The sequence below is a fragment of the Leucopleurus acutus genome (genome assembly GCF_964270905.1).
Source record: "Leucopleurus acutus genome assembly, chromosome: 4".
Classification (NCBI taxonomy): domain Eukaryota; kingdom Metazoa; phylum Chordata; class Mammalia; order Artiodactyla; family Delphinidae; genus Leucopleurus; species Leucopleurus acutus.
Genome location: NC_139146.1, coordinates 26,837,661 through 26,861,740, shown reverse-complemented (window position 1 = coordinate 26,861,740; position 24,080 = coordinate 26,837,661). Strand labels below are relative to the sequence as shown.

The following is a 24,080-nucleotide window of genomic DNA, read 5'->3' as shown; positions in this document are numbered from 1 at the left end:
CCAGAAAAAATCTTCCGATAATAAATTATAAAGATAAATGTTAACACCCTCCAAAATAAAAGGTCCAACTGTCTGGCCAAGATATCTGCAGACCGCCTGTTTGCAACTTCTGCTCTACAGTGTAAGAATCCTAAGGTTTGCTGCCCTAAAGGAATCTGCAACTAGCTGAGTTATGCTGCCCAATGCTGGTGTACACCAAAATCACCTGGCAAACTTGTGAAAATGCAAATTCCTGAACTTCATCACAGAGAATCTTATTCAATGGCTCGTGGGTGGGTCCCAGAAAAGTTGTAGTTTTGATAAGCACTCAGGTAGGTCACTTTGAAGCATGTGATCTGTGATCCACAGTTTGAAAAACATCAAGTCAGGGAAACCATAAATACTATATCTAGAGAAATGTCTGAAAGTGTGTAAGTTCAGAATAAGAGGATATTGGTAGAGACTGGGACTGGGAGTAAAGCTTCATGGGTTGAAGACGTGGGTCATAAGGGATGAGGGCAGACTGCCTTCTAAATGTGAGGCACACCAGGAATGGTCCAGTGTAAGTGCTGCAGAACTGGCTGGCAACAAAGAGCAACAAATTGTCCAGTAGGCTTGTGATTTCAAAACGGTAAATACTTTCTCAAAAAGCTCTTGATGCTGACTTATTCCAGCTGAAATATGAAAAGGTTAAGGCTCAGAAATCATACAATTGCTGGACCTAAATTGGCCAAGAAAGAAAAAAGAAATATATTCCATAATATTTCAAAGATTTGTCAAGTTACTGTACATTCTGTGACAGCCACTATATTATCACTCATAATTGTTCTGATAACTAATTCAGGTAGAGAAGTAGCAAGATAAGGGGTGTGCGCTATGTTTATAGACTTACATTTATTATTTTTTAAAGCCAAGATGTAGAAGGAAGTTCGGTTAAAAACCAGTGATTCAGTGACATCTATAAACATTTGCTCATCCCATCAGGGAATTATGAAACTAGCTATATATGCAAGAAAACTATCAAAATCAATTTACTGTTGTTAATGGCAGAACACAAGGCTATGTTCTTGCTTCACTAATGTCTATCATTTACTTTCCAGTAATGGACTAGTAGCTTTCAAAGCCCAGGTACAGGTCAGATTATATTCCGTGTGAGATCACAAAAGCAAGGTAATGGTGGTGAGTACTGGAAATTCCCTGTGTACAGACTACTGCATGTTTCTAATAAAAATAATGCACAGACTTCTTTGAGCCATTATACCAGTGCTGTGCTTCACTCTGTTCTGTGTCAACTGCCCAAAGACAGCCTTAGTGAGTGCTCATAGTTTAATTCACATAGAAGATTACCTGCCATTTTGCTAAACGCCTTATTCTGCATTTCTTTTATTATCTGGGTTATGTAATTTCTTACCACACTACCCAATGTCTAGCCTTGCAAAGAAGTAGTTATTCAATTGGCAAGAGCTAGTGCTGATGGATGGTTGAAAAAGAGCTGCTCTCAAGATATGCTATTACCTAAAAGCAGTAAAATAATGCGTAATGTTACTTTGGTGGTTATTATGGGGATGGGGATGGGGATGAGGAAAGGTGCACCATCTTATATTATAAGTGAATTTAATTTAACTATCAAGACATATAATAAAATGGTAAAACAATATTCTAAACCCACAGCAGAGATTCAGAAATGTAACAAAAAGCAGAAGAATCCATTATGATCTTCCTGGCAGTGGGCAGTGGGGGGTTATTTGCCCCAAATATGTAATATTAGAATATCTAAGACATTGCTGTGGTTAGATGCATGATCCCAAGGCATTCTAGGCGTGCAATTAAAAGATGCTACTATCTCTAAAGAAGATGGGAGCTGGTGGCAAATATATGCTTTAAATAGGGCATGGCTTGTCACAAAGGGATTTGGCTGCCTGTAAAAAAACACGTAAAAAGAAAAGGTTAAGAAATCAAAAAATACCTAGAAACAAATGACAATACCCAAAACCTATAGGATGCAGCAAAAGCAGTTCTAAGAGGGAAGTTTATAGCAATACAATCCTACCTCAAGAAACAAAAACACCTCAAATAAACAACCTAACCTTACACCTAAAGCAATTAGAGAAAGAACAAAACATCCCCAAAGTTAGCAGAAGGAAAGAAATCCTAAAGATCAGATCAGAAATAAATGAAAAAGAAATGAAGGAAACGATAGCAAAGATCAATAAAACTAAAAGCTGGTTCTTTGAGAAGATAAACAAAATTGATAAACCATTAGCCAGACTCATTAAGAAAAAAAGGGAGAAGACTCAAATCAATAGAATTAGAAATGAAAAAGAAGAAGTTACAACTGACACTGCAGAAATATAAAGGATCATGAGAGATTACTACAAGCAACTATATGCCAATAAAATGGACAACCTGGACGAAATGGACACATTCTTAGAAAAGTACAACCTTCCGAGACTGAACCAGGAAGAAACAGAAAATATAAACAGACCAATCACAAGCACTGAAATTGAGACTGTGATTAAAAATCGTCCAACAAAGAAAAGCCCAGGACCAGATGGCTTCACAGACGAACTCTATCAAACACTCAGAGAAGAGCTAACACCTATCCTTCTCAAACTCTTCCAAAATATAGCAGAGGAAGGAACACTCCCCAACTCATTCTGCAAGGCCACCCTCACCCTGATACCAAAACCAGACAAAGATGTCACAAAGAAAGAAAACTACAGGCCAATATCACCAATGAATATAGATGCAAAAATCCTCAACAAAACACTATCAAACAGAACCCAACAGCACATTAAAAGGATCATACACCATGATCAAGCTGGGTTTATTCCAGGCATGCAAGGATTCTTCAATATATGCAAATCTATCAATGTGATACACCATATTAACAAATTGAAGGATAAAGACCATATGATAATCTCAATAGATGCAGTAAAAGCTTTTGACAAAATTCAACACCCAATTATGATAAAAACTCTCCAGAAAGTAGGCATAGAGGGAACTTAGCTCAACATAATAAATGCCATATATGACAAACCCACAGCAAACATCATTCTCAATGGTGAAAAACTGAAACCATTTCCTCTAAAATCAGGAACAAGACAAGAATGCCCACTCTCACCACTATTATTCAACACAGTTTTGGAAGTTTTAGCCACAGCAATCAGAGAAGAAAAAGAAATAAAATGAATCCAAATTGGAAAAGAAGACGTAAAGCTGTCACTGTTTGCAGATGACATGATATTATACATAGAGAATCCTAAAGATGCTACCAGAAAACTACTAGAGCTAATCAATGAATCTGGTAAAGTAGCAAGATACAAAATTAATGCACAGAAATCTCTTGCATTCCTATACACTAATGTTGAAAAATCTGAAAGAGAAATTAAGGAAAGATTCCCATTTACCACTGCAACAAAAAGAATAAAACACCTAGGAATAGGGCTTCCCTGGTGGCGCAGTGGTTGAGAGTCCGCCTGCCGATGCAGGGGACACGGGTTCGTGCCCCGGTCTGGGAGGATCCCACATACCGCGGAGCGGCTGGGCCCGTGAGCCATGGCTACTGAGCCTGCACGTCCGGAGCCTGTGCTCCGCAACGGGAGAGGCCATAGCAGTGAGAGGCCCGCATACTGCAAAAAAACAAAAACGAAAACAAAAAAAAACACCTAGGAATAAACCTACCTACCTAAGGAGACAAAAGACCTGTATACAGAAAAGTATAAGACACTGATGAAAGAAATTAAAGATGATACAAACAGATGGAGAGATATACCGTGTTGTTCTTGGAATGGAAGAATCAACGTTGTGAAAATGACTCTACTACCCAAAGCAATCTACAGATTCAATGCAATCCCTATCAAAGTACCAATGGCATGTTTCACAGAGATAGAATGAAAAATTTCACAATTTGTATGGAAACACAAAAGACACTGAATAGCCAAAGCAATCTTGAGAAAGAAAAACAGTGCTGAAGGAATCAGGCTCCCTGACTTCAGACTATACGACAAAGCTACAGTAATCAAGACAGTATGGTACTGGCACAGAAGCAGAAATATAGATCAATGGAACAGGATAGAAAGCACAGAGATAAACCCACGCACATATGGTCACTGTATCTTTGATAAAGGCGGCAAGAATATACAATGAAGAGGACAGCCTCTTCAATAAGTGATGCTGGGAAAACTGGACAGCTACATGTAAAAGAATGAAATTACAACACTTCCTAACACCATACACAAAAATAAACTCAAAGTGGATAAAAGACCTAAATGTAAGGCCAGACACTATAAAACTCTTAGAGGAAAACATAGGCAGAACACTCTATGACATAAATCACAGCAAGATCCTTTTTGACCCACCTCCGAGAGAAATGGAAATAAAAACAAAAATAAACAAATGGGACCTAATGAAACTTCAAAGCTTCTGCACAGCAAAGGAAACAATAAACAAGACGAAAAGACAACCCTTAGAATGGGAGAAAATATTTGCAAACGAAGCAACGGACAAATGATTAACCTCCCAAATATACAAGAAGCTCATGCAGCTCAATATCAAAAAAACAAACAACCCAATCCAAAAATGGGCAGAAGACCTAAATAGACATTTCTCTAAAGAAGATATACAGATTGCCAACAAACACATGAAAGAATGCTCAACATCACTAATCATTAGAGAAATGAAAATCAAAACTACAACGAGGTAGCACTTCACACTGGTCAGAATGGCCATCATCAAAAAGTCTACAAACAATAAATGCTGGAGAGGGTGTGGAGAAAAGGGAACCCTCTTGCACTGTTGGTGGGAATATAGATTGATACAGCCACTATGGAGAACAGTATGGAGGTTCCTTAAAAAACTAAAAACAGAACTACCATATGACCCAGCAATCCCATCACTGGGCATATACCCGGAGAAAAGCGTAATTCAAAAAGACACATGCACCCCAATGTTCATTGCAACACTATTTACAATAGCCAGGACATGGAAGCAACCTAAGTGTCCCTCGACAGATGAATGGATAAAGAAGATGTGGCACTTATATAAAATGGAATATTACTCATCCATAAAAAGAAACGAAATTGAGTTATTTGTAGTGAGGTGGATGGACCTAGAGTCTGTCATACAGAGTGAAGTAAGTCAGAAAGAGAAAAACAAATACCGTCTGCTAACACATATATATGGAATCTAAAAAAAGCAAAAACAAAACATGGTTCTGATGAACCTAGGGACAGAACAAGAATAAAGACGCAGACATAGAGAATGGACTTGAGAACACGGGGAGGGGGAAGAGTAAGCTGTGACGGAGTGAGAGAGTAGCATTGACATATCTACACTACCAAATGCAAAATAGATAGCTAGTGGGAAGCAGCCGCATGGCACAGGGAGATCAGCTTGGTGCTTTGTGACCACCTAGAGGGGTGGGATAGGGAGGGTGGGGACATGGGGATATATGTCTACATATAGCTGATTCACTTTATTATACAGCAGAAACTAACACACCATAGTAAAGCAATTATACTCCAATAAAGATGTTTAAGAAAAAAAAAAAGAAAGGTAAGGATAGGATTGAGGAAAATGGAAGGTGGCTCTGCTTATGGCAAAACAGGCTGAAATCTGTGAGATGCCCTGTGGCTCTAAGTTTCTAGAGGCATTCATGAGGTGTGTGTGTCTGTGTGTGTGTGCGCATACGCACATGGGGCACTTATGTTTGTATGTGTACATGCAGTATCTATCTAATATTTATTTACACTTTTCAAGAATCTGATATAGCTCAGACAACAAGGGGGGAAACAACTCTTCATCTATCTTTTTTCCCTCTTCCAGCCAAGTAAGTTAGAGCTTCAACCCTAGACGTTACCTCACATTTCACAGAGGTGAAATCCCATTATGACAAGATATGCCATTATTTTAAAAGGTTAGCTATACAAACTGTATTGTGGAAATGCACTCACACAGAAAATCCAAAAACAAGTGTACCCAAATTTACCAAAGTAATATTAAAAAAATTGAGCACAGTGTGTTTAGTGAGTCTAAACCCTGATGATATGTCATAGTTGTTAAAAATGCAGCTGCCCACACTGAGCTCAGAGGGCCCATGTAGGGGCTGGACAGTTCTATGTATTTAAGTTTCAGTGCTGATTCTGCTCCACAACCAGGAAGGAATCTCTAGTACAAAATATCAGGGTTTCTTTGTTTTCTTTTTAAATTATCTGAAATTCTTCAAGGCCCGTAACATTGATACATTGTAAAAAGTGTTTTCAAATGCAAGAACCAAATAAATGATTTATTTAAGTTATTTAAATGAATGAGATATGATTCAGGAGCTGGAAGGTGGTCCATAATAACATCTTTTGCAACGTAAAAGGCGTGCAAGGAAAAAATTTAAAAGTGAACAAGGAAAGCAGAGAATTTAGTATTCAGGTGAGGGCATCATAATATCCAGCTGATGCTCAGAACTACAATGCTGAATCATCTATTTAAATGTGTTCAGTCCCTCTCTTACAAGGCTACAGATCAGTTATCTAGAAACTTCATTTATAAAGGAACACTTTCTAATAATAATAGTAATAATAACTCACACTTATTTATTTTAAAAAATCCTCTCGGAAGTTCTAGGAGGTAAGTGCTATTATTATCTCCGTTTTTATAAGTGGAAGCTAGGGTACTGAGACTTGCCTGGTTCTGACCCGTCTACACCACAGCCTCTCTCCAGTGCCTGGTCCGAGGGCCGCACTCTAGCCGCATCCAACCCCCCACTCCCTAACACATCCTCGAAAAGACCTATCTGCGTCTGCCTGTCTCTCAGGGCACTCTGCTCCTCTGAAAATTCATCAGCAGAAACGGATCTGTGATGGGGCTGATTTATTGCAAGGGAAACATTTGAGTTATCTGCCATTAACCTTTACATCTGAACAATAACGTTTTGTGGCAATCCTCTAACCCAAAGGATTTTAGAGTTCTTGCTTAGGAAGTATTCTCAGGGAGGCAAGAGGAAGACAGAGCTTGGGGCACACCTAAGACCCTACCCTTTAATTAGGCTACAATTCCAACTTTTTAGGATAATAATAACTGTTTCCATTTTAAATTGCTTTACAAACTCTAAAACGTCTTCATTTAATGCACACCCTATTTGACCCTCATATAATTCTATGATGGTAAAATATTTCTGTTTTATAGGTAAAGAAGCCAACTCAGAGATATTAAGGAGATGGGGTTAGCAGGTGCAAAGCAAAGACTTGAACCCAGGCATTGCGACTCCAAACACTGTGCTCTTCTCACATCTGCCTTCCTAGGCATGGAGGTCACTCTAAGAGCCCAAGATGCACACAGTGAGATCAAACACCAAGTTGTTGTGCTAATGATGTAGTGTCAGGAACCTAGAGGGTTAGCTCCTGCCAATAACTCCAGCAGAAAAATTTTCAGAACACCCTGAAGTATCCCTTTTATTTCAGTCTCTCACCTATTTGAAGTATATGTTGACATGAAGAAATTCTGTTGTAAAAACTGTGGTGGAAATCCTCCCCATTCTATACCTTTGAGCGTGCATAGGCTACTTTTTGATTAGAGCTGGTTGTTAAAGGCCTAACTCGGAGCTCAGTCCCCACGGAATAGTCAATTACATTCCAAGATCCACTCTTTCCCTCTTAATCCCCGTTGAGCATCTTGTGGTACAGACATGACATCTGTGCTAAGGGCTTCCTGGTGGAGGTGACAGGATGGGAGTATAAACCCCATGACCTCTGAGGGGGATTCTCTACGGCCCTGATCTCAAAGTGCCTCTCGGACCATGAGCTTTAACATCACCTGGGAACTTGTTAAAAATGCAAATGCTCCCGCCCCAGACCTCCTGAATCAGAAACAGCAACCTGCTTTTAACCGGCTCTCCACCTGACTGTGTTGTAGACTAAAGTTGGAGAATGATAACTCTAAACTGATTGCTAGAGAGCATCAACCTCAAATTTAACAGATACTATTTTTAATTATAACAATACTGGTGTACTGCAAAATCGGCATGAAAATGATTCCTTACCACACGCCCACATATCCACTGGCTTTCCATAAGGATCTTTGCGTAAAACTTCTGGAGAAAGGTATCCAGGTGTGCCAGCAAAACCTAGGGGAAACAGATGTTAATGAATTAAAACCAACTTGACAAAACCAATATGAAATGGCAAACTAAGGAGGAAACTTCTTTGGGCTTCTTTATCTGTTGATCTGTTTGTCAAGATAAAACAAGGATCTCAGAGAACTAAAATAATGTTGGACGAGTTTCTCTCCATAGCAGTATCAACACTAACCTGCCCTGCTTTGTAGCTTATTAGAAAAAAACACATCTTTCTGCAGATATGAAAGCCAATCTACTGTGCTGCACAGTGTGTGTACTTCAGGCCATTTGGTCAGCAGTTCTGATTCTTGTTTATGTGTGAGTTAAAAACTAAACCTGTGAAAAGAATCAGAACATCCTCCCCTACACCTGGAAAGAAATTAGGAGAAAATTGAAGATAGGGTTACAACCTTGCCAAAGATGATACTTCTCGTGGTACCTACATAACTTTATTATGAGAGGTATTCACCTATAAAAGAGAAGGACCCAAAACGTGGATCTGGGGGACAAACTTAAAGCAAATTTTCAGTAAATATTTTTGGAAGTGAGGTGGTCTGTACAGGGTGGGGGATGGCACTGAGAGTAACTGAAGAACTCACTAGGAGAAGGAATGAGTCCAAAATACATCAAAGAGCTCGCTCTGTACTAATAAATAATCAGTGTGTACTTATAACTGGCGACTAAAGAGAAGACTCAGGAATATTCAGAGGAATCACTGTTGAACAAGTATCAGCTAGACTTAACTTAAGGGATGCGGTATGAGAAACTGGACGGCCAAAGAAAGTTTCCTATCGTATAAATCAGTATGTCCAATAAGGTACACTTAAATGACAATTTATAGCTAGAATTTAGAGTATTTCTTATTTCCAAAAATAATGGCTTTCAAATAAAAATATATACCTTCAAAAATACCAAAAATAACTATTCCTATTTGGAAGTTTTCTTTAAAGGCACAGGAAAACTCGAAACTGTTCTGTAAAATGATATGTAATCAGGAATTCCTCCAACTACAAATCTCTGGTGAAGCACCTTATATATTTACTGTGACGCAAAGTGTCCAAGAAAGGAACCTTTCCCCCATCTCCATGACAAATTTGTACTTAAAAACAAGCATATGTATAACAGCTGGTGACTTCTTTGAACAAAATTACATTAGAAAATGAGGCAATGGATTTTGGATATCACTTGTTCCCCCATTTTCATTACTTTTCCTTTCCTTGTTTGGTTTAGAGGAGGGCGGGGTAGACAATGAGAAGGGACTTCAAGAAAAGACCTGTAGGTTGTAGTTTAAGCTCTACATGGACCACAGTGGATCCACCTCTACCTCAAACTTTACTTGATAGAAACGTTTGCTCAGTAGTTGTGAAGTAGGAAGAACTACTGGGCAACGGTGGTGGTTCCCCTGAGTGAAGTTCAAGTAGTACCTGAAGGAGAGACGTGGAGTCCGCTCTTCTAAGGTAGGGTAGGCACAATAGTTTTCAAGAGCTACCCAGCGCTTCTCACTGCCATATACCTGCTCTCTCATTCCAACCATCGAGGGACTCCTCGATGAAGATAATAAACACTCCTTTATGGGGCTGTTATGAGACTAAGTGAAGTAGAGCATTGGAAAATGCCTGGGCTATGAAAGCTGTTCAGTAAGTTTTCAAAACCATCTTGGAATGAGAGGAGTCTCCTCTCTGACTCCTCCCAAATTGAGACACACAGGGAACCCAATGGGACACCGATGCCAAAGACCAGATTAAAGACCGAGGTCCCAGCTGGCTCTTTAAGTTCCTTTACCATCTGGTTCTCCCCGTCATTCACCCAACATGACTTCTTTCTACTTCTGAGCACTTGACCTAAAAACCTCTTTAAGGTCTCTTGAAGATAAACTTCTCATGCTCACCCTTGATGGTACTTTTTCTGTTCCTTGTACTTTTTCTCTTCCTTGGACCTTCAATTTTTTGTTCTACCTTTACTCTAACAGAAGGTGGCTCTAAATTATTTCCATGTTAGAGATCTCTTTAGCTAACTACAGTTCTCAGTGGTTCTTTCTTACTCTGAATTTTGACTACCCTTTTATATGCAATCTGTACCCTCCTATCTAGAGTTGGTAAACTTTAATATATGTCTTAAATAACTCAGTAGAATACCTGGCCTGGAGCAGGAAATGTTAATGATATTGCATCTAGGTAGAAAAGATAGGGAAATAAATCACTGTGTAAGAAATGCAACAGGGCTTCCCTGGTGGCGCACTGGTTGGGAGTCCGCCGGTTCGTGGGTTCGTGCCCCGGTCCAGGAAGATCCCGCATGCCGCGGAGCAGCTGGGCCCATGAGCCACGGCTGCTGGGCCTGCATGTTCGGGGCCTGTGCTCTGCGGCGGGAGAGGCCCGCGTACCGCAAAAAAAAAAAAAAAAAAAGAAATGCAACAATAATCTTAAGTGTAAATTATTACAAACCTCTTCTGGAGACTACAAATGCTAAGAGCACAACTATCATTTGAGCAGTCAGTGGGGTCCTTACTCCTAAGAATGGTGAAGCCTACATCTAAATGCACGAACATTAAAACAGTGCACTTACGCTACAATTCTCATGGATACAGAAATACTGAGGGTAAGATAAATTAGGTCTTCTTCAGCAGCAGATTAAACTCCTAAGAATCTAGTTTATGATGATATATGCTATCAACAGGAAACTTAATGAGAGCTTGCCTTCTTTACAGACAGCATACGTTTCTCACTCTGAAAAACCAGTGGGAATATCAGAACAGATCAAACAAAGAGAAAACAGAATTACTTACAGTTGGAAATGTACCCATTGCAACATACTGCCATTAAAAAAACCCTTAACTTTAAAAAAAGGAGACATAATAGCAACCAAGCAAAATAATTCTTCCATGAAGTAAGATCATGGTAGTTATCCTTTTTTCCTGGCAGCAACAAAAAACCAGAAGTGTATTGAAAAGAGCATTCCCAGTCCCACAGGAGAAACAGACTGTTCTCTTTGGTAAATTTCTAGCCTTCCTAACAGGTATGTTATAGGGTGTTACTTCTAGCCTTTTTGGCTAGTATTCAAATAGATCAGGGCTAAAAATACAGAAGAAGTAACATGGGAAAAACAAACACTGGAACTCGAAAATGAGAAAAAAAATAATCAAACCCAATAGACAGCTTCTATAATGGCTTGTATAGTTTCATTTTTCTTATTCGTAATAGACCTCTCACATTTATTGAAATAAAATTATGTAAAAGCCTGAAACTCTGGCGTTATACATAATGAAGAAAGAGTTCTGCTCTTTTCTTATTAAAATAAAAAGGTTCCCCACTCAACACTTATATTTTAAAAGATAAAATTAATCAAACACGTGAGACTACGGCAGATGATACTGAATAAATATCAAAACAAGTCATTCATACTAAAATATGCCTTTACTCCTAAAACCTAAAATATATCACACAATACCTCCAAAAGAAATGTAGTACATCATATGCCCAGTTTTCCTTCACTTAAGTAACCATGAGGATTCACTTGAACTTGTAGAATAAACTATTCTTTAAAAAAAAGCTTAAAAAAAGCTAAAGAAAAAAATAAAAAAGAAACAAGTATTCTCTTAAGCTTAGAGACTATGTGTTTCTGTACTTTTGAAATGCTGAATTTCCTTAGAACTTATAATGCACCTCTTAAAAGTCATTACCCTAATAGCTACCTTAGCAAGAACTTAACTGATATCACCATACTAAAGAGAAAATGGGAATTTTACTCCCCATCTGTCGTTTCTCTAGGACCAGCTTGCTATGAAAAATGAATTATCACAATTTGAAAATTTGTATACTTTTACATGGATGTTATTGCTTTCACTAGCCTGATATTTAGTCATTCACTCAACAACTTGCACTGTGTAGGCCAAGTACTGTGACATGTGTTTCATTCCAAGATGGTTTTGAAAACTTACTGAACAGCTTTCATAGCCCAGGCATTTTCCAATGCTCTACTCCACTTAGTCTCATAACAGCCCCATAAAGGAGTGTTTATTATCTTCATCTACAAAAAGGATACTGACCTCACAGAGTTAAAGTGACTTGCCCAATGGCAGGTAGCTATTAAGAATCAGAGCCAGGATATCAGCTGAAGTATTTTCATTCAAAAAGCAGAAACTTTTCACTACACACAGTCCCTCAAACAGCTTTTGATCTAGCAGAAGAGATAAAACATAGAGCCCCAAACAAGAGAGATTTCAGGAGCTCAACTCCAATACTCTTGTAAGCATCATCTAAGTTGCCGATGTTAAATTGGAGCCTTGGTTCTGGTAATAAGGCTTCTGGCTTATTCCTGATATCCAATCATCATCTTGTACACCGGTCTGGCAATTACACCCCTGAGCCTAAGTCCCTCTTTTGGTATCTCGTGAAGAAGCGTCCTGCTTTGCTCTAGAAAGGACTACAGTCCTGTCTTTGAACCCAATTTCCAGGACTCTGATTTCTTCTAAACAGATTCCCTTTAGAGTTCAGGGTTCCTGTCCTTTCTGCATGTTACCTGTAACTTGCTCTCTCCTATATACTCCTTAGTTCAAGCTGTCTTCATTCATAATTTGAACTACTGCATTAGCCTAACTGGTTATTTGCCTTCAGGCTATCCTTAAAGCCATCCTCCACATTGCTACCAAAATCAACATTACTTAACATAAACCCAATTATGTCCTTCTCTGCTTAAAATTTTTTACCAGATCCCTGAAACTTCTAAGATAAATGCCAAATCCTTCAAAAGGACATAAAATCCTTTCCTAATTCATCAACTACCACTCATCTCAGTATACTTTATATACTTTAGCTATAACAAACTTATTGTTATCCCTGAAATAGAAAAAAATTGTTTTATGCCTCTGAGGTTTTGCATGTGCTGATCCCTCTATCTGGAATGCCTTTATCTCCGTGCATACCAGTGAATAAAACTCCCATTCAGCCACTAGGAAGGCAGAAGCCTTTTACCCCAATCACTGAAACGTTCCCCAGAGGCAGAATTTCATAATTCTTCTCTTGTGCTCCAGAGCACCTCATGCGTGCTTCTGATACAGGTGCCCTGACATTGCATGCTAAATACTTATTGATATAGAAGTATGAGCATCTCAAGGGGCAGGATCTCTTTAATTTACGTATCTCCAGTGATCTGCTCTGCCCATTTCTGTGATAGCCCCACTACTTCCTGTTGGACCCCAACTCCTGTTATTGTATATTCTTTACCTGTGTCAACCATACTCTTTCCTATGATAAAAAGATGTTTCTGAATCTCAAATTTACAGAACTAATTCTAGGTCCTACCTTTCAGTTTGCAGTTAAAAGGAACAAGCTTATTTATATGTCAAAATATGACACACTAAATGCCAAATTTGGAAGTATTAAACTTACCTGGTAGGTAAGGAGAGCCTTAATGTAAAAGGCAGTATTAAACTTGAGAAGTATCACAGACAAGGATACTGGTCAGGTACTACTGAAACAGGACAGGCAGCAGAAAATGAGGTCCTGAATTAGGCTGCCTTCAGAGAAGACAGGCAAGGGTGCCTCACCAGCCACTCCCATTAACTAGCTGGGGCAGATCAGAGAGACAAGGTGAATCCTGGGAGCTCTGTGTGCATTTTAGTACATGTGTATGTTTAGGGATACAGAGAAGTATTTGCACAGAAAACAAAAGAAGTAAAGCACTTATTGAGCTCTCTTTGTATTTGTTGTTGTTGTTTAGAGGAAAAGCAATTCAAAGTGAAGGGCATTTTAAAAATTTAATCTCAATACATTGAAAGTCAGAAAAGAAGTGAGACTGAGGCTCTCAGAGGTTATATTTTAGGACACTACGTGAAAAATGGGCTAATACTGGGAAATGGCAGAAAGAGAAGCATAAAATCAGTGGCTGAAATCATTTATTTTGGCTGAATATCAGAACAATCCATATGCCTAGTTAGAAATACTATAATTTAAATTTGTTTAGAGTTAATCTCTTCCTTAATTGCAAGGAAATGGAAATTTCATCATACAGAATTTTTGAAATTATCAAAATTGTAGAGAGTAAACTGGCACTTTGGAGAAATAGAAGATGAGACAAAACACACACACATATACAGATATATAATATCATATATAAATCTCTATATATACACTTTATAATATTTTTAAAACTTAAATTTGCTAATCACAAAATATGTAAAATATTCTGCAAATATTTCCTGAGTACCTACTATTTACATAGGCGTTTTTAGCATCAAGTGAGGCTGTATGTGAACAATCAATGTTTTCTCAAATACTCTTCGACTACTGCAATCCTCCTTTTATTGATTGATTGATTGATTGATTGATTGATTGATTGCGGTACGCAGGCCTCTCACTGTTGTGGCCTCTCCCGTTGTGGAGCACAGGCTCTGGACGCGCATGCTCAGCGGTCACGGCTCACGGGCCCAGCCGCTCCGCAGCGTGTGGGATCCTCCCGGACCGGGGCACGAACCCGTGTCCCCTGCATCGGCAGGCGGACTCTCAACCACTGAGCCACCAGGGAAGCCCAATCCTCCTATTAATTCTCAGAACAGAATCCATTTTATTCATCCATCCTTGAAGAAAAAAGTCGATGTGTTATTGCTCTTCTATTCCCTTAAATTATTTTTAGATTATATATCCTTTAATGTCAGTAAAATCAGGTACATATAAAGGTCCAATATCTTAAAATTAGTCAAGTTGTCAGAATGAATATTTCCATTCTATTTTGGTTAGGAAGTGGGATGTGACTGGAGCCAGAATAGTACAAGCAGCATGAGGTAGAGAGATCCTACTTACCAAACCACGCCTGCTGGTCTCCTTGAACTTCTATGGCTAAGCCAAAGTCTGCCAGTTTCACAGCTGCTCCCTTGGATTTGCTAGCTAAAAGCAAATTCTCAGGCTTTATTTAGAAAGAAAAAAGAGAGACTGAAGTGAGAACCTATTTTAAGTGACTATTCAAAACTAACATTTTATAAGGTTAGGAGAAAAAAAAAGGCATGCACTGTCCTCTCTCTCGGAGACTGTCATTCCTAAATCCCAGGGAAAATATGGTTAGAAAATGATAACAAATGACCATGTGTGCAGGCTTCAGACAGATGCCTAAGTGTACTGGAGAGATACTGGGCTGAAGAGAGAATACGCTTGGGGAGCGATCAAATGAATGAGAGCACCTGTCTTGACCTGCTCACATGCTTCCAACGGCTGCTTGAGGTCCAGACTTGGCCACGGACATTGGCTTAGAAGCCTAACAGAGCACAGACATTTTCAGCAGAAGGAAACTTGGCAAAATGATAACAAGAGTTGGACCAATCTACAGACATTTGGCAAATGAAACTGTGCAAATTAAATCCTAGTTGACTTCAAGAGCTTGGACCCGAATGCAGTGATTTGGATTCCTCAATGTTTCCAAACAATTTCTGTACAAATTTTGGAGTTTTATTCTGAATTATGTATTAAAATTGCTGTCTTTAAGAATCTGTTTATTCTTAAAGGCAGAAAAAGTCTACTACTATTTGCCAAATGTTATAGTTGGATTTTTTTCTTCATAAGCCAGATTTAAAAACACAATTTATGTCTTCAAAGTATGATTCAAAGTATTACTTATATATTTGTTTTCACATCTCAGAATACTATAAGAAAGACACATTTTTATTTTCTTGGGTATTTATCGTTACTCAAGGACTAATAACTCAGTCTTGGAATAAGGCTGTGCCTACACCACTGTTTCCCAACCAGGGCATCGAGACACATTGGTACTTGGAAAATAAGCACCGTGGCAAAGTCTTGAATTTCCATGGGCTGCCTTTGTGGGTTTTAAGAAATGAAGGGAAAAGATGGTCAGGAAAAGGAGGCTGATTAATACGTGCAGTAAATCTATCATCCTTAGCTATGTGGATGAACGTATGTCTGGATTGGTATGTATATTTGGAAGAGTGGTTCATCTTCTTACCTTGGGATAAGACCCAGCAAATTTAGAGGTGTGTCTCAGACTCAAAAAAGTTGGGAAACAATGGACTCTGCAAGTGTCAAAACGACTGTCTGAAAAATCTAAAAATTCAGTCAGTCAAATTGGTTTTGTTTATATGTTGACAAACAACTAATTTCAATTTTTTTCCCATGAAATTGACTTACTTTTTTTCCTTACTGAATTAGTCAGTTCTGTTGGTTGTTTTGACCTTGGGTAAACACAGCCTAAACCAATATTTAATTTATTAATTAAGCCAGCCATGCAAATTAGCAAAGACTCATAACCAGAACTCAGAAGAAATCAGGTTAAGTCTACAAGAACTAGAGTGTAGGCAAGTAAGTTTTAATCAAGTACCAGACTTCTTCAGGCTATTGCTGCTCACTGCCATCAGATTCATCACTGTTATGACAATTGGTAATTGTAAGGACAACTTTGTAATTTTTTAGGGCCGATAGGGTTTTTACCTCAACACTAAATACATGATAATTTAATTTCGATGTTGGGATGATGAGGTCTCAAGTATATGAAAGATCTTCATACTAAAATAACTTTTAGTAAAATCTAACATTTGACATTATTTGGAACTCTTGTTCATCTATCAATATACTATAGTATCTAAGCATGCTATATCATCAATATTTGACATTTTATTTTCACAACTAAAGTTTATGATCCACTACACTCATGTACCTTTTACTTTAATTAAGAAGTGATTTCCAGCTATTAATTTATGGAATAAATGACTTGGAAAAAACCACATTAAACTGTAAGTGATAGTTTATTTCTCTGTAACCTTCATATTCAAAAGCATTGAGATGTCAGAGAGCTCTGCTAATACACATCTGTCCTAATTTGTCAAGCACAAACTCATTCAGGGAAAGAGTTCCAATCACTTTAGAAATCACAACCATTTTAGGTCTTTCAGATCTCAAGTGAGCAAATGCCAGTGTCATCAGTGAATAAACAATTTAATGTGCTTTCATTCTTATCGAGAAATCAAAAAGATCTGGGCAGTGCTGTGTGCGTTATGCCCTTAAACACCAGGTATCTGCCAATTCAGAAGAAAGGGAACACCTTAGAGTTTTATCATACATGGCCTGTTGAATGACTGGGGCAAATATTCATACCTAGAGATGACCTAGAAGACCTCTCTGTAGGGCCTTGTGAGTCATCCAGGAAATAATAAATCCATCTGGGATCAGTGTTTCACCTTATACCCGTGAAGACTGTTCAGCTGCAGTTATGCACAGGAAAAGGCTTGTCTATTTCAAGGCTACTGTATAGATTTAAAAATAAATAGCACTGAAATGGCTTCATGTTTAAGCATATCTTTTAGGCAAACCTAATATACAGAATTATGGAATGCAAACTGAAAAATTAGGATGATTATTGACTTTATTAAAAGATTATTTGCTTTATAAAGAAACATTAAAAGTATCACACACGTTTGATCTATATACAACTCTTTGGAATATATTTGTTTGAATAATCTTGTTACCATGTTCTGCAAGGATATGGAAGGCTTAATCACCAAGAATTTCTAAAGCAGCAAACCAGGGCACCACACAGTTATTCTGATTTTCTTTAACTGCTACCATTCATATAGCCTCCAACTTAAAAACATACTGCACTATAAAAGTTCATTGGCAAGTAGGCTAGTTCAGATTATGAATGTCCACAGAAATTAAGATAATACGTGGTTATATTCCACAAAAGCTGAAACAGTAGAATCTCTCACCTAATCAGTGGCTACTTCTTTAGAAAGGATGACCTTTACATTCTTCACTGCTAATATTCTATTATTTTGATTTTCTAAAACAAATGAGAAAGGTGAGATCAGAAACTCAGGCCTTCCAACACAACTACGGTTGAACATGGGGCACAGCACTGTGAGAGAAATGGGCAGCAGCACAATGATCTAGAAAGAGGGTGAAGGCCTGGATTTATTTCCTGGTCCTGACTGTTATTAACTATGTGGATTTGGGCAATTTAGACTCTTGAAGCTAATTAACTAATTCTTCATCTCACAAATGAACATTATAGATATATATTTTATCGCAAAACAGTATATATAAAATTATAAAATCCTACTGGACTTAATCACAGGGGCTCGTAAGGGGCATTATATGTGTTAGTGATTAGCTATTATACTGCAGTGCAGCTGGCCATTTCAATGTGCATAACATTGAATATCTGTAATGAATGCTCATGGCTTGAGAAATGCCTGTATTTCTAAATTAAGTGCAATCTATTATGTTAATATTTACACATTGAGATTATCTCTAAATTCTTATAATGCATCACTGTTTAGGTTGGTTTTTAAATAGATTCTACTGACATTCTCACACACAGGTTCCCTCCCCGCCCCATTGCTTCCTAATGATGCAGGATTTTCCACGACATCTGGTCTTAGTGTCAACAACCATTTATAGCGTATCAGCTGTAACGAGCAGCAACTGTTTGCAAGTTTTGTTCTGTACTTCCATATGGATACAATGGCAACTACTTCCATTGTGATTTGGGATTTTCTTGAAACTGTCCAAGTATCTCAAAGTACCGAGGCAAGTTGCTGGAATCACTTTCAGAACTGGAAGAGACTTGGGAGATAAAATAATTCAAGCCCCTCAGTTTGAGGTAGAGAGGTTCAAAATGATGAAGCAAGGACTTGAGGCCAGATTTCCTGATCCCTTCCTTTTAAAAGACGTGATACTGAGGAAGCTTCTCTGATGGTATAAAAATCATTCAGTTTCTTTTATTTTCATTCATTTTCAAAAGGTAGTCTATTCAGCAGATATTTTTAGAAGAATTTAAAGTAGTCAAAAATATTTATTACCCATAATCAAATAAAACAAGGGGAAACATGAAAAAGACATAATTTTGATTTTGCTTCTCAAAAATCTCATACACACATCATGAGGATTTCTAAATTAGCATGACCTTTATTAAGGAACTGATTCAGCAAAGGCGATGATCATCTTTAACATTAGTCACATTAACATCTTCAACATTAGTGATATCACAGATTTATCTGTGCACATACGTGATTATCTATCTAACCAATGAAACACAAACATTCGTAAATTATAAGGGTAGTGAAATCATGTGTGCTTTACTTTTTTAAAAAAGCAAAACGTTTTTAATGAATATTATAAAACAGCAAGTTATTAGTTTTATTATTCTCTATTATTTGATGCTTACATTCCCTTGGATATTAGCTTTTAAGAAGTAAAATTGTCTTTTAAAATTTCTTTCTTCTATTGGAAAGTCTCAGTATTTCAACATGAAGTTAATCAGTCAGTGCTTTGGTGCGTTTTCAGTCACTTCTCCTTTGCCAAAGAAGGTGTGAACAAAGCTCCTAGAAATCAACTAAATGAAATTTTGCATGAATTGAAAAGCCTGAATATCAGGCTCGCTCATGCACATGGTGGAGGTCCTTTTGTGCACACGGTACAAGTGACTTTTGCTTTTATTTTCACATGGCATGGATACCTGAATTTATGTACTTAGCACGGGGAACTTCTAGCTGATGCAGGCACTGTGAGTTTGTGATGAGGAAGTACTGTTTCTATCATCACACATGTATGAGCAAGCTCGTAAGAATCACTCAGTATTCCATTCCTGTTTCTTGACCTGCCTCCGCATTAACAGCACACACTATCGAGCAGCTTGAAAGAACCCCAGTGCGACTTCCCCAATTAGCTGCTTCTCCACAGCCTGACATACACCAAGTACTCCATAAAGAAATACTAGAACGACTAAATGAATGATGGAATTTGTCACATGTATATAGTTTGTTTCTAGTATAGCTAGACATACATTATGTACAAGTGATGTGTTCTTTAAACATTTTTTTAAAAAGGTGGTTCTGAGAAAAGTGGAATAATTGTGATTTTATAATTATGCTAAATGTAGAATTCACTATTTGATCTACCTACTACCCATGGTGACAAGGATTTACTGAATGCTTGTCAGATTCCCAGAAAATGAATTACTTTCTTTTCTGGTCATACATTTGATTTTATTGACATTTCTATGAAAGTGTTAAAAATCCCCCCAAATCTCCAGAATTACTATCTTCATTTAAATATCTATATCTATTAACTATCCATCTATCTACCTACCTATCACTCTCATATCCATCTACCCGTCTAATGATTTTTCCATTAAACATTGTTTTTCAGGAGGTAGGCTTTCAGAAAGACAGTATTTTCCACTGAGGCAATTCACCAGTGCTGGTTTGTTGCTAAAAGATTCAGTCGTACGTATGAAGCCTCCTATCCAGATAGCTGTTCATGAAGTAGTATAGTAACCATTTCTGATACACTCTGAGCTGAAGAAATCTTACTACTTTGTGTGAAATATGTTTACTTGAAAAAGCACAGCTATATTAACTGTCTCCTTTGACTTACTTCCTTCTGTCAACTGATTCACAGAAGTTGTATTCTCCCGGTTCTTAAATGAGACAACACAACTGACTTGATATGCCTTTATTTCCTGTGACATCGAAAGTTGTCACTCGTTACTGCAGCCTCCTTTCGACCTAATATATTTTTGGATGCAGTGCTTGTCTGATGTACTTCCTTCTTTCTGGGACACACAGCACAGATACATTTTCCACATATATTTAAATGATCTTTAATTCACCAGCCTGTACGTTCCACACATACAAGGTCTGTTTGTTTTGCTCTGTAATATATGCCCACAGCCCAGACAGGGCCTTGGTAGGTGCTCAAGAAATGTTTGATTAATGTTTGTTCTTCTCTTTTGATACCTGAATTTTTAATCAGCAGAGTTCACAAATATCCAACACCACTCTTCATAAACAATCTATTTATAAGCACTCCAAAGTGACTGTCCTGATGTGGCCTAAATTAAATGTGGCAAATCCATTTCGTTCTTCTCGATTTTCCAAAGGCTGTGGACAATGCCACCTTACTGATTTTCTAAATAGGACATCTTTGCTTTTTATACCAGTCTTTTGTCAAACTATGCTGCCCTCCTACTCTACATTAAATCTTAAATATGCCTTATTCTCTTATTCCTAATGATACGAATTTTATATAGCTATGAAAATCCATAGGTGGGCATTATTTTAATCCCTTGACTCACTAAATTTAGACCCATTTTCCCAAATAATTCTTAATATTGCTAGCAAGATTATTTTACCATCATTGTTCTGATCTATTCTTTGATCTCTATAATGGTTTTCAATTCATTTATCTAACTGAATTGAGAAGTGGTAGTGATTAAGCTTGCAGACCCTGGAACCCAACTGCTTGGGCACAAATCCTATCTTACTAGCTGAGTGACCTTGAATAAGTTCTTTTACTCATGGCTGTTACATCTCCCCTTAGGTAACATGGGGATGGTCATAGTGCCTTCCTCATGAAGTTGTTCTGAAGATTAATATGATGATACAGTACAGGGTATAACAGTAACTGCTTGATAAATGGCAGCTATGGCCATTTTTATTATTAAGGTTCTGCTTTGATTCAAACCCTCTCAAAGACTAGAGTCATATCCCTGAACTATAGTCCTATAATTATGTTAGCACTGCTATATCTCCCCAATACTGCTTGAATCTACAGCAGTTGGCCTGACACTGAATGCACCTTAGACAAAGGCTGTGGTCCATGTATCCAATGGATACTGTCTGGTGCTGACCGACATGCTTCTGTTATGCCAACATCCCACCACCCTGAACTTTCTCCTGTTGCTGTGCCTGCTGTGCCTTAGCTTGTCTCTAGGTCTCGGTAAGTTTCCATCTGGTGGATTCTACTGTCTAATAAGCCCCCAAGTGTGGCAGTTATTCAAATATTCAAACCGAGATCTGTATGCTATCCCTGTATCAAAGAGGATATGTTTATCCTCTATTTTATTCAACATTAATTAACATACACAACAATCTGTTTTATTCAATGTTGTCCTTTATATTATAAATGTGCTTTTGGTTGAACTTGATTCATTCCTAAATTAAAGGACTATGCTGCAAGTATTAACTAGGTATAAGGTCTCACATTAGGTACTGTAAAGGAACACAATACGTTAAATAGCTATTATCTTAGGAGGGATTTATAAACAAACTGTACAGTACTCCTATGCTCACAGGTGTCTGTGATAATGATGAAAAATGTAATACTTCCTGTGTTTTTATCTCACTGATACGGACAAGTTAAACTGCATGCCTGTAGTGTACATGAATTAACATATGAATCATGACAGGGAAACAAAAATATATGGCCCAATAGTAGTAAGGGCAATATTTTGATTAAAGCCTGAGAATAGGTTTCGGCAATTGATCTTTTTCATTTTAATATATCGGTAAATATGCTATTGCAAGTTGTATACTTATCAGACTATGCATGGTGGATATAAAAGACACAAATCAAAGCCAGTGACTGAGCACACTTAAGGTGTGCATAGTTGTCTCTCACGCACAAGTTTGCGCCTCTCAGTATATTTATGTCACGGCCTACTGAAACAAGCATGAGAACTAGACTCAACTGAAGTTTATCCAAGTCAGCAACTTCACAGAAACTAGGACAATTATAGACATTATAACAAGCTCTATCAGAAATTCATCTCTATCCTCTCCTAAAAACAGGGTAAGATAAGAATGGAAAGCAAAAACTTTTCTCCCTTGCAAGAAATCTGATGGGTGATGCAGCAGGCTGTTTCTTTTAGTAGTAGCCTCACTGGAAATCACCTGCCTGAGTTTTTAATTAGTGACTTTAGCTCATATGTCAGAAAATATATTTTTCTTCCCCACCCACACCCTAGGCTCACTGCCATCTCTGAGTAAAGTTACAGTCTTTGGGGACTTCCCTGGTGAAAGCCCATGTGCAGCAATGAAGACCCAACTCAGCCATAAATAAATAAATAAAAAGGAAGGAAGGAAGGAAGGAAGGAAGGGAGGAAGGAAGGGAGGAAGGAAGGAAGGGAGTTCCGGTCTTTGAAGAGCTCTGCTGAGTTTGGACACTTACAAAAGTGCAATATCATGACCTCACAAAATATATTTTGAAAGTCATGGAATAGGATTCACATTTTTCATCCTTGGCTTTTAGAGTATACTTATAATTACATAAATGTAGCAAAATGTTTCAAATGATAACTTTATTAAATAGCAAAAATAATGTGTATGTCTACATACGTTCACTTAAAAAGGAAAAGTAGCACTGTGAGTACTACGAAGTAACCAGAAGGGGCACTGTCTTTACATGGCTAGTAAGGAATTTTTGAGGTGATTGCCAAATATATGGGTTTTCAAAGGAACATATTATTTTTCCTTTATCCTGATGGGTAAGTTTGGTGTTAGCAGATGGACACAGTCCTATCTTGGTTCTCCAAAAGAACAAGCCATTAACCTACTTTTCCTTTAGACATGCAAAGCTCTCAGACTCAAACTGAAAATCAAAGGAAGATTCTAGAAAACTAAGGCAATGTTTTGCTTAAAAATCACATCTTCAAGTAACTCACTGCGGATCGTTAGAGATATATTCTTGTAGAACATACTAAATGAATGGAAACTACAGATTTACAATTTACTATAACTAGAGAAGTCTAGAGAAACCAGCCTAGGTCCTCCCACTGAACCCACTACAGTTCAAGACATTCTAAATTATCCTTTGCCACCTTTGTACTAAAGCCTGGAAAAGGCTGAGGTTTCAGATGAAAAACCACAACTATACAGTGCTCACATTTGCTATTTCCCCCACCCAGGAGTTTCTCTCCATTTAAATTTCTAGGCCTTCACTATTTCTCTGAAATTTCATAAGTAAAACTAGAATGCTGAGAGAAGAGGTCAGAAAATTAATAAAAGGATAGTCTTCTCTGAAATATTTAATTTCTAAATGATCTAAACAATTTTCAACCTCAATGGTTATCAGAAGCTGAGTCAAGTCTTAAAAGTATTAGTATCAAATATACTATTTGATAATAAAATTTGTTTTACCCTTTTTCCATCTGTTTTAAAAGGCAATAATATCTTGGCCCCTAGGAATATAAATAAATAAAAACCCAGGGAGCCTCA

At 37.7% G+C, this 24,080-nt stretch overlaps 1 protein-coding gene across 8 annotated transcripts in view; it reads right to left on the bottom strand.

Annotated features, from left to right (window-relative positions):
• Positions 1–24,080, bottom strand: part of CAMK2D (calcium/calmodulin dependent protein kinase II delta) — a gene marked incomplete at its 3' end in the record, with an annotated part of 279,253 nt that overhangs the window by 53,906 nt on the left and 201,267 nt on the right. For all 8 annotated transcript variants that reach the window (XM_082838403.1, XM_082838399.1, XM_082838401.1 and 5 more), the window contains exons 7-8: positions 14,881–14,983; positions 8,012–8,095 (exon numbers count right to left, since the gene is read on the bottom strand). In XM_082838403.1, the coding sequence (XP_082694529.1) occupies positions 8,012–8,095; positions 14,881–14,983 (187 nt within the window). The remainder of the gene's footprint in view (positions 1–8,011; positions 8,096–14,880; positions 14,984–24,080) is intronic.